At 41.7% G+C, this 11,074-nt stretch overlaps 1 protein-coding gene across 10 annotated transcripts in view; it reads left to right on the forward strand.

The window, feature by feature from the left end:
• Positions 1–10,720, forward strand: part of spns2 (SPNS lysolipid transporter 2, sphingosine-1-phosphate) — a 78,905-nt gene extending 68,185 nt beyond the window's left edge. For 6 of the 10 annotated variants that reach the window (XM_081615140.1, XM_081615138.1, XM_081615139.1 and 3 more), the window contains 8 exons: positions 151–225; positions 797–877; positions 1,191–1,265; positions 1,837–1,917; positions 2,229–2,303; positions 2,907–2,985; positions 6,147–6,189; positions 10,350–10,720. In XM_081615140.1, the coding sequence (XP_081471266.1) occupies positions 151–225; positions 797–877; positions 1,191–1,265; positions 1,837–1,917; positions 2,229–2,303; positions 2,907–2,985; positions 6,147–6,189; positions 10,350–10,553 (713 nt within the window). In that variant the 3' untranslated portion in view covers positions 10,554–10,720. Of the gene's footprint in view, positions 1–150; positions 226–796; positions 878–1,190; positions 1,266–1,836; positions 1,918–2,228; positions 2,304–2,906; positions 2,986–6,146; positions 6,200–10,240; positions 10,318–10,349 lie in introns of those variants that run through there. The other 4 variants (XM_081615144.1, XM_081615141.1, XM_081615143.1 and 1 more) reach the window with 4 other exon arrangements.
• The last annotated feature ends 354 nt before the right edge of the window (positions 10,721–11,074 follow it).

Below are 11,074 nucleotides of genomic sequence, written 5' to 3' on the forward strand. Positions count from 1 at the left end.
GAGTGTGTGAGATTATCAACCATTTAACATAGCTAGCTAAGCTACAGACTCGTGTTTGCCTCCATAGCATTACCATTTAATGAATGAAGGAAAGAATTTAACAACATATTCATATATTTAACTTGTACCTGTACCTTTTATCACACTTAGCAACAGATGAGTCAGACAGAATCAGCTCTAGCCCTGATAGCAGAATAATCTTTAACCCCCATTCCAGTGAAAAAGGTGAGCAACACTGTGTTCAAGCTACGTGGATTTTCCCTGTCTCTCTACTCTTTTTACAATTACACAACAAGAACAATTACTTTTGATGGGTGAGATGGACTCAAGAAATTGTAATAGCAGCTGCGAAGGGGATTCCTAATTAAATGTTTTGTCATGGGGCCCAAGGTTCCTGGTGGCACCCCTGGTTGTCACTCCCAGACCAAAAACCACAGATCCATATTTGTACTGAACACCCCTCTGGATCTGCATGAAATGGTTCGGTCCTGCTTAGCGCAAAGTGACGTGTTCAGCAGCAGTCGGTAGCAGGTCAGATCTACTGTGGCAGTTACTGTGCTGCCTAGAAAAATTATAGTCAGGTATTAAATAGAAAGAGAGAAAAGACGAGAGTGTGAATTTGACAGTTTTTCTCCAAGAGATGTGGGCAGAGTGTGCAAGATTGTCAACCATTTAGCATAGTTAGCTTAGCTACAGACTGTTTGCCACTTTTTCACTAGCATTTAATGAATCAAGGGAAAGAAATACCAAGATATTTATATATTTAACTTGTACCTGAACCTTTTACCACACTTAGCAACAGATGAGTCAGACAGCAGACAGCATGCTGCTAGCCCTGATAGCAGCATATCCCCTCCCTCCAGTCCCATTGAGAAAGGTGAGCAATACTGTGTTCAAGCTATGTAGATTGTTCCCGTCTCTCTACTCTTTTTACAAAATAATGAATAATGAAGTCAAGATTTAAAAAAAAAAAAAAAAGAGGTAAGAGAGAATAACGAGTCTGAATTTACAACCCAGTTTGTCTCCAAGAGATGTGGGCAGAGTGTGTGAGATTATCAACCATTTAACATAGCTAGCTAAGCTACAGACTCGTGTTTGCCTCCATAGCATTACCATTTAATGAATGAAGGAAAGAATTTAACAACATATTCATATATTTAACTTGTACCTGTACCTTTTATCACACTTAGCAACAGATGAGTCAGACAGAATCAGCTCTAGCCCTGATAGCAGAATAATCTTTAACCCCCGTTCCAGTGAAAAAGGTGAGCAACACTGTGTTCAAGCTACGTGGATTTTTCCTGTCTCTCTACTCTTTTTACAATTACACAACAAAAACAATTACTTTTGATGGGTGACATGGACTCAAGAAATTGTAATAGCAGCTGCGAAGGGGATTCCTAATAAAATGTTTTGTCATGGGGCCCAAGGTTCCTGGTGGCACCCCTGGTTGTCACTCCCAGACCAAAAACCACAGATCCTTATTTGTACTGAACACCCCTCTGGATCTGCATGAAATGGTTCGGTCCTGCTTAGCGCAAAGTGACGTGTTCAGCAGCAGTCGGTAGCAGGTCAGATCGACTGTGGCAGTTACTGTGCTGCCTAGAAAAATTATAGTCAGGTATTAAATAGAAAGAGAGAAAAGACGAGAGTGTGAATTTGACAGTTTTTCTCCAAGAGATGTGGGCAGAGTGTGCAAGATTGTCAACCATTTAGCATAGTTAGCTTAGCTACAGACTGTTTGCCACTTTTTCACTAGCATTTAATGAATCAAGGGAAAGAAATACCAAGATATTCATATATTTAACTTGTACCTGAACCTTTTACCACACTTAGCAACAGATGAGTCAGACAGCAGACAGCATGCTGCTAGCCCTGATAGCAGCATATCCCCTCCCTCCAGTCCCATTGAGAAAGGTGAGCAATACTGTGTTCAAGCTACGTAGATTGTTCCCGTCTCTCTACTCTTTTTACAAAATAATGAATAATGAAGTCAAGATTTCAAAAAAAAAAAAAAAGGTAAGAGAGAATAACGAGTCTGAATTTACAACCCAGTTTGTCTCCAAGAGATGTGGGCAGAGTGTGTGAGATTATCAACCATTTAACATAGCTAGCTAAGCTACAGACTCGTGTTTGCCTCCATAGCATTACCATTTAATGAATGAAGGAAAGAATTTAACAACATATTCATATATTTAACTTGTACCTGTACCTTTTATCACACTTAGCAACAGATGAGTCAGACAGAATCAGCTCTAGCCCTGATAGCAGAATAATCTTTAACCCCCGTTCCAGTGAAAAAGGTGAGCAACACTGTGTTCAAGCTACGTGGATTTTCCCTGTCTCTACTCTTTTTACAATTACACAACAAAAACAATTACTTTTGATGGGTGACGTGGACTCAAGAAATTGTAATAGCAGCTGCGAAGGGGATTCCTAATTAAATGTTTTGTCATGGGGCCCAAGGTACCTTTTACCTTGGGCCCCATGACAACCAGGGGCGCCACCCTGGTTGGCGCCCCTGGTTGTCACTCCCAGACCAAAAACCACAGATCCATATTTGTACTGAACTCCCCTCTGGATCTGCATGAAATGGTTCGGTCCTGCTTAGCGCAAAGTGACTGTTCAGCAGCAGTCGGTAGCAGGTCAGATCGACTGTGGCAGTTATTGTGCTGCCTAGAAAAATTATAGTCAGGTATTAAATAGAAAGAGAGAAAAGACGAGAGTGTGAATTTGACAGTTTTTCTCCAAGAGATGTGGGCAGAGTGTGCAAGATTGTCAACCATTTAGCATAGTTAGCTTAGCTACAGACTGTCACTTTTTCACTAGCATTTAATGAATCAAGGGAAAGAAATACCAAGATATTCATATATTTAACTTGTACCTGAACCTTTTACCACACTTAGCAACAGATGAGTCAGACAGCAGACAGCATGCTGCTAGCCCTGATAGCAGCATATCCCCTGCCCCATCCCGGAGAAAAAGGTGAGCAACATTGTGTTCAAGCTACGTAGATTGTTCCCGTCTCTCTACTCTTTTCACAATTAAACAACAAAAACAATTTATTACTCACAGAAATTCAAACAATCTTTATAAAATCTTCCATTATTCCCTCTAGCAGTGAGTGAATGAAGTTGATTGACAGCACTAAGACCCTCCTCCTGGTTCTGATTGGTTGTTTTTGGTCAGAACGGTGCATTACTTTAGAGCAGTGTTTCTCAACCTTTTTTGGGCCAGCGCCCCCCTAGCCTTTATCCAGGTCCCTCACCGCCCCCCACCAAAGAATTTGTAGGCTACTTTCCACTGACCATTATTTTATCATTAATATTACTATCACGATTGTAGATGTTTTGATTTTTATGCTTGTTTCTGTATTTATCATCAAATACAGAAACAAAAAAGTCATGGGAATAGAAATTATTTTCACAGGCGTCTATGAAAAATGCAACAAACATTCAAGTTAAACTTGGTAGGCCTGGCAGCAGCTAATCAGAGTGGAAACAATATTCTTATTTTGTGCCATTTTCTAGTTGTTAAATGTTGCACAAAATGGCCAGATAAAAGATGTTCAACATGCCAGTTTAAACTTTGATCTATTTGCAAACGACTGAGCTCTGCAACATTAAAACATGGATAGAACTGTAACTACATTAATCATAGCTCTTCTTCTCTTCAGTGTTTCTGTCGGTTTCTGGTGGTGCAGCTCTGTGCTGCCTTCAGGAGAATGGGACATCAGAGTATCATCCATAAAATTTCACCCACATGGCATTTATTGTGCAAACCAGAGCTTTCAGTGGAAAAACAAAAGTTCCAGGTCCTTTTAATGCCATACAAATATGAGACAGAAACATGGATTATATCTTTATATAGACCTGTCTATTGATTTATAGATTAATAGTTTTACTGGACAGAAATTACAAAGAACAAATCTGGTTCTTAATCAAATCCTAATGAGTCAAATTGAAAGTGTCATGGAGTCATCAGCCTCATGACATTAACACTGACATGAAAAATAATATTGAATAAATAAATATATCAAATGTAATTAAAAACATAAATAAGTGATCAGTTCTTTACTGTTGTGGTCTGTAAGATATATTTATTCTCAGTACTAGATGTGGTCTCAACAAACCCATGACATTTCAACAATATTATTTTACCTTTTATCTGGAAATAGTGTCTGTTTATTCTTGCCATACAGTCCTCTGTATTAATTATTGATCAAAAGGTCTTGCCATACCAGTTTATTCCTCTGTATTTAGTTTCTTAGTTTATTCTCGCATTTTGTTCTTCATTCAATTAGTTTTATCCTCTCTTGGTTTATTGCTATGTCCACTTTAGTTTCTTTCCTGTTGCTAGATTTATTTTACTGTTTATTGACCATCAGTAATTTTCACTCAGCACCTGCTGCGCCGCCTAATCGTCATGTGTTTCACATCATGTGTTGATTTTTCACTGTTCAGCGTCGGATTCTCTGTTTTTATGCCATAATTCACATCTAGTTCGTCGCTCCGTTTTATGTCCCGCTTCTCCTGTTTCAGAGTTTTGCGCAATGTGCGCATCGTTTTTTTTTTTTTTTTTTTTTTTTTTTTTGTTTTTTTTAAGCCCCTAAGGTGCAGGGCGGTCGGAAAGCGTGTCGATGGGGAAAAGGCAGACTCATATAAACCTATTAAAAAAACAACGGAAACAATTTCTGCATTCTGATTATTGAAATTTAAAAGTGCTGTGTTGTTCTATCACACCCGTATCTTACCGGACCACTTACAGCACCGGTGTTAACGCTATAAAATGAACGCTCTCTATCGTGGTATCACCCATGGAGGGATTTCTTTATGTCTTTTTTTAAATGGGTTCATTTTTCAGAGGGATACACAGTGAGGGTGTCGTGATTTTAGCTACCAGTAGCAGGAGAACAGAGCTGCGCCAAGAAGCTAACAGAAGCTATCAAACACTGAATAGAAGAAGAAGAGCTGTCATCGATACAGTTGCAGCCAACTGTATCAATGGCTCAATCGATTGCTCAAAGTCTAAACTGGCATTGTTGTGGATTTAAGGTGTAAAGTTTACCTTCGACTAAACGCCCCCCAAAGGCATCCCAGCGTCCCCCTTTTGTAAAAATGTCCGCCAGCGCCCCCTGTCCTCTGAACGCCCCCTGGGGAGCGGTACCGCCCACGTTGAGAACCGCTACTTTAGACAGCAGTAGCATCCCAGCGTAACATTCATACTGATGGTAATAATATAACATTGATAACATTTTCGTTATAATGACACTTTCTTTGACATTTATGTGTGATTTTGATGCACTTTATACTTACAGTAGCTGGAAAAGCTAATAGTTCACCTTAGTCAGGCTATCTGCTCCAGCATTCAGCTTCTTAACAGACACGACACTCATAGCTGTTAAACTTCAGATTTAAATCAGTTATCAAATAGTACGCATAGGTGTTTCTCCTTTAATTTCCACCGACATCACTGTTGAGTTTTTTTGACTCCATATCTTCTATGCTTCATAAAGAATATGAAAATCCCAATGAAGAAAAAAAGAACAGCAGCAGAGAAGCAGTTTTATTTTTCATAAGTTGCAAACAGCACCGCGGGGAGTGAGCAAAACGACACTGATGGTTATTCCATGTTACTGGTGGTGGTGTTTATATATTCCATTCATGCCATAAACCCTACAACTTATAAATTCCCCACGACTCTGCAGAGTGCCACTCATTTTTCTCCTCCCCCTCTCCTCTGAGTGTGTCCTCAGAAACTCTGTGCTATTAATAAAAAAAAAAAAAAGGCACGGAGCCGAACGAGTAACTCACTGGAGCGCATGTGCCTATTTCCAGCCTTCAGGAGTGCTTTATTATTCCTAGCTTCTTAGCTTTTTTTAGCAGTTGGGTTTCCATTAATAGCGCAGCGCAGTGCGTACCCGCGCGTTCACGCCGTTCACAGTTCTGCCTGGTGTTGTGCCGGAGCAGAACTGTCTCATCCAGACTCGGCGTGTGCATCACGGCTGAAGTGTGACTAAACAGACGGAGAAGGACTTTCTCTGTACGAGACGATTAAAATTTTGGGGAAATGAACCATGGAGATGCAAAGAAAATGATGACATTTTCGTACTTGAGTCGTTGCTTAGACATATTTTCTCTTTTCAGGATGAAGAATCTGATGCATCAGACTCCACCTTCTTCAGTCAAGGTATGACCAGGTAATTTGCCTTCTGTTCCAAAAGCCACTTAAGAACTTTAGTGTTTTTCACATCAGCACTTTGTCAGGGAGTTTGAGTGGCTGATAACACAAAGACAACCCTGGAACATTAGCATGTAGAGAGCTCCCCACTCATTATCTAAGCAGACTCTCACCTGAAGCGGAACGTCTCGTGATAAACACGACGAGGCCAGAACGATTGCTCCGTGAACCGTTTTCCCATCGCGTTGTACTCAGGAAGGTTCAGAGAGCTGACCAGCGTCTTATCACGACCTGAGCTGCTTTTCCTACTTCCTGCCATTATCAGGCCCACACACACACACACACACACACAAGCTCTGGACTTATTAACCCAGACGAAAACACAATAATTGGCAGCGCACCAGATACGCCTGTATACAATGGTGGAGCTACAGTAGCAGACACTGAATAATAACAAGGATAAACTTTGACTCCCCGATAAGGTGGACAAGGAATCTGTTGTGACTTATTTGTTAAGGTTATCATGGTTAGAGCAAATGTCAAGGCGTTGCTGCTTTCTTTACCAACCTGTCAAAAGTTTTTTATTTTGTTGAAATACTGTAAAAACACACCATCTCAAAGAAACAGGTAGGTCATGTGTGCACTTCAGGTTTGTGCCCATTAACTCTTAGTAGCGCTCTGTTTAGATAAAAAGGTTAGGCAAATGTTGGTTTGCAAAGTCAAATGACTAATATGTGAATAAAAACGTAAAGAAGGAACCACTTTAAACCCTCTGATAGCATGTCCTTATTTTCTACATGATGAAATGAAGCCAACTGATAAAAAAAAAAAAAAACTGGGGAGCTTACTGGAAAACTGGCAGGATGGGCAGAGTTCAGATGAGGAAAGCAGAGAGATCATTTGCCAACATTGCATCTTCCTGTAAAATACGAGAGGAAGAGCCAACCAAATGGAAAAACTTTGAGGAGGTGCGAGTTCACGTAGATTATGACCTCAGGATCTTGCTGACTTGAAGAATGATTTCAGTTGTGAAATATGCCTCCCACTTCCAGATAACAGTTAGATGTTTTTCTTTTGCTTTGGTTTCTTTGTTTTTTTTATATATAAAACAACACCATTTCAAAATTAACACTACAATTTAAGCATTGTACAAAACGCATACAATCATTTCACAATGAAGCAAAATGTTATTATACAAGATGTGTCAGCAATCGAAGCGATAAACACATTTGGTGTTTGGATCTTTATAGACAAAAAGTAAATGTTGCCAATTTTGCAAAAACAACAGGAGTGATTTTTCACAGCTCTGTAGGTGATTTGTGATTCAGTTTGCAGAAAATCATTCCAAACATCTTGCAGTAGGCTTGAGAAACCGATAGGACTTTGCTAAAGTATTCACACGCTTTGAACTTTTTCAGATTTTGTCACATAAAGACAAACTTCGTTATGCATAATCATAATGTATAATGCATAATTGATGTACTCCATTTAGTCCGTAAAGCTTAGCTTTTATATACAAGTTTGCTAACATGCTACTGTTACCTTAAATGCTACCATTAGATAGCATTTAATGGTACCTAAATACCATTACGATATTTAGATATCTACTGTTAGCTTAAGTGCTAACAGTAGCGTTTTAGCATTTAAGCTAACATGCTACTATTACCTTGAATGCTACCATTAGAGTGCGAGCTATCACTAGCATGTTGACGCTACCATTGAAAAGTGTGCCATCACAAGCATAGAGTTTTAATTCTTTCTTGGCATTTTTAGAGTATACGTATGCATTTATTTATTGGGCTTTACATTTATGTCTTACTTGAAGAATATGACTCTGTATTCCTTTGACCAGGGTTCTCTGGGCAGTGCGGTGTCCAGCACGTGACAGTGCTGGCTCCTCTCCTTTGTGGGTTGCCACTTCCTAGTAAATTTTTTAAAATTTAGGCTTTCATAAAAACAGAAATAGTAAAAATCTATACTTTTGCCCTTTACTTCAATGGGCGTCATGAGTGTTGACAGATGGATTTTAGCAGGCGAAAGCTAATGACAGGTGACATGAAAGGCTGGCACACACATATCATGTTCCAGAGGTCGGCTCTGAAGGCGTGTGTGTGTCGTGAAGGCGCACACACGCACGCACGCACACACACACACACACACACACACACACGTACGTTTGCATGGCTATCTTTGTGGGGACTTTCCATTGATTTCCATTCATTTCTACAGTCTAAACCTTACACTTACCCTGATCCTATCCATTACATACCTAACCAAAACTCTACTCACACCGTAGTCCTAAATCTGACCCCTGACCTATAAACAGCGTTTCCCCTCGTGGGGACCAGGCTTCGGTCCCCACAAGGAGCAATTGGTCCCCACAACGTTGTATGTGTCAGGAAAATGGTCCCCCAAGGTATGACAAACACACACACAGAGCCAGAGCTTGTGTTTTCCACTGTCAAAAGTTGCTAATTATGGAAATCCCTGATTGTTGCATTGCTATCCTAGGTCAGAGCTGAACTGCTATTTTCTGTCCCATAGAAGAATCACAAAGACATTCTGCAGCAACTGATTTTCAGCTAATTTTCTCTCCAAATGCAAAAAAATAAAAAATCTGTACATTCATTCTTCACTGACAGCGCAGGCTGTTTAGAGTGCGACTCGCTTTGAAAGTTCAAGGGGAAGATCCAACAACTCCAGCATTTATCTCTGACAAGAAGTCGAAGGGAATCGGAGCAGATTCGCAGAGGAGGGGGGGGGGGACATCTAGTCTAAATAAATGAGGATGAAGAGAAACAGTAATCGCTTAAGCCGTTATACATCGCAGGCTATTAATCACCGACAACGCAAACCCCCGGAGCAGATCGGATACACTGAGATCCAATTAGCTCCCTCTGCTGCCTCTTCTGACCGCATCCGCCCTCCCTCTCATCCCGCCGTCCTCCAGGACGTCAGGATTAACGCGAGGGCATCCCCGAGCTTGGCGCTGTCAAAACATCGGCAGGAGATCTGACAGCAGAGCTCCACGCTCATGTATTCAGTAACTGCGATCCCATATTATCCCCATGATGGGGGGAAGAAGAAAAAAATCACATCACTGGGCAAAACTTTTACCGTTGGAAGTGTTTGTACAGCTGCAGGCGCATACTTTCCTGGACTATTATCATTTAACAAAAGCTCCAAGTCCTCTGTCAGCACTTCCACAGACCACACACACACACACGCACAGACACATACACTTTGTATGTGTGTTTCACACACATACAAAGTGCAAAGCTGGACACAAAAAGGAATCTTGAATTTAAGATAATTTTGCTTTCTCAGTGTGATGAGCGCGCCTTTCATTCTCTCCGTCCGTTCGTCCAGCCACGATTTGGATCCTGTCGGCCATAAAAGCAACATTTTGCTTTGATTAGACTTTGTAGGTCTGCCAGGCCAATCAGCCTTCCCCCCCTACTCCTATTAGCTCACGAAGCCAACATTTCCACGGCGTATTCACGGCGGAGCTATTAGCGGGACGGCCGCTTTTCACACAAATCAAAGCGGCGTTCATGGCTCTAATTGTCTCAACACTGGCAGTTTTAGAGCCTCGCTCCCAAACGATACGACCGTCGCTGAGGCTATCAACGACGAAAAATCTTCCATCCCAAACCAGACTGGCTCCGTTCACACTCAACCAAAACATATTGTTTACTTTTGTGTATCCAGTAATTCCTCAGTCTAGGCTAATTAACCAGTGAGAGAGTCGAGGTTTATGTGTGTTGCACACAGGGGCGGACTGGGACTTGTTTTAACGAGTCGATTAGTTCGTTAATCGATAACCTCCATCCCCAGTTGCCGTTGTTTAATGCTCGTGCTGTTCAGGTTTTCCAGTTTGTATGCTGAGTGCAGGAGCATATTTAGGCCACAGTCTGGTCACAGTGTGCAAGCACTTTCAGGAAGGTCTGACCAGATGGCCCAAGAACTGTTGACCTCGGCATTAATTACACAAGAGCGTCCTGCGGTGAGGCCCGACTCGAAGAGCTCACACCCTTCTCCTGTCTCTCTCCTCCCCCAGGTGATCAGCAGACGAGGACCTATCTGCACAGATGTTTAGAGGACGCCAAAATAAAGAGTGCCCGCCGTCCTTTTCTATATATATTTTTTTATTTTGTCATCACCGTTAGAATCCTCCTGCTCCTCTCGGGCTCCCTGCTGCTCTCGTTTGGTTTTCAACTCGGAACTGGAAAACGAGAGGAGCGTCTTGCTCCGCCTCGAACCTCCCCAGGTGGGGGAGTAGCTTTTTCGTCCCAAGTCTGCGAAGATCCACGACTCTTCGGGATCCACGACTCTTCGGGATCCACGACGACGCAACTCTTCTGACTTTTTGATGCCATACTACTGAATGCTGACCATGAACCTGCCCTGTCTACCTGCCTGCCTGCCTGCCCAACAGCGCGTCTCTTATTTGTCCGTCTGCATCGAACCATCGGCTGTTAGTCTGCACCAAGTGCCATAGCCTCATTTACATTCCTATAAACTTTGCACTGACCACCGACGCTCCCTGACAACCTCCTCTCTGACTGCGTTTACATGCACACAACACCTTTTCCCCACACAAAACCCAGATTTTCCACTAATTATTCCGACCATGTCGTCCTGTCCATCGCAGTGTTAACATCACAGTTTACGTCACATTCGCAGTGTTCTGCTAACTGATTACGCTGTGCATGTAAACAAAGCAGTCAGCCTAGAGCCAAAAAGAAAAAAAAGGTGTTACTGTTTGAAGGTCAGTAAATCAGCCTTAAGAACAGGAGCTTTTCCCCCCGCCTGCACACGTTTCCTTTGACCTCATACATGTTTTCCTTTGAGCTTTTAGCACTTAAAACGAGTATAGACAGTGCCAGAGAAT

Source organism: Poecilia reticulata, chromosome 14, assembly GCF_904066995.2.
Source record: "Poecilia reticulata chromosome 14, P_reticulata-male-v2, whole genome shotgun sequence".
Classification (NCBI taxonomy): Eukaryota; Metazoa; Chordata; class Actinopteri; order Cyprinodontiformes; family Poeciliidae; genus Poecilia; species Poecilia reticulata.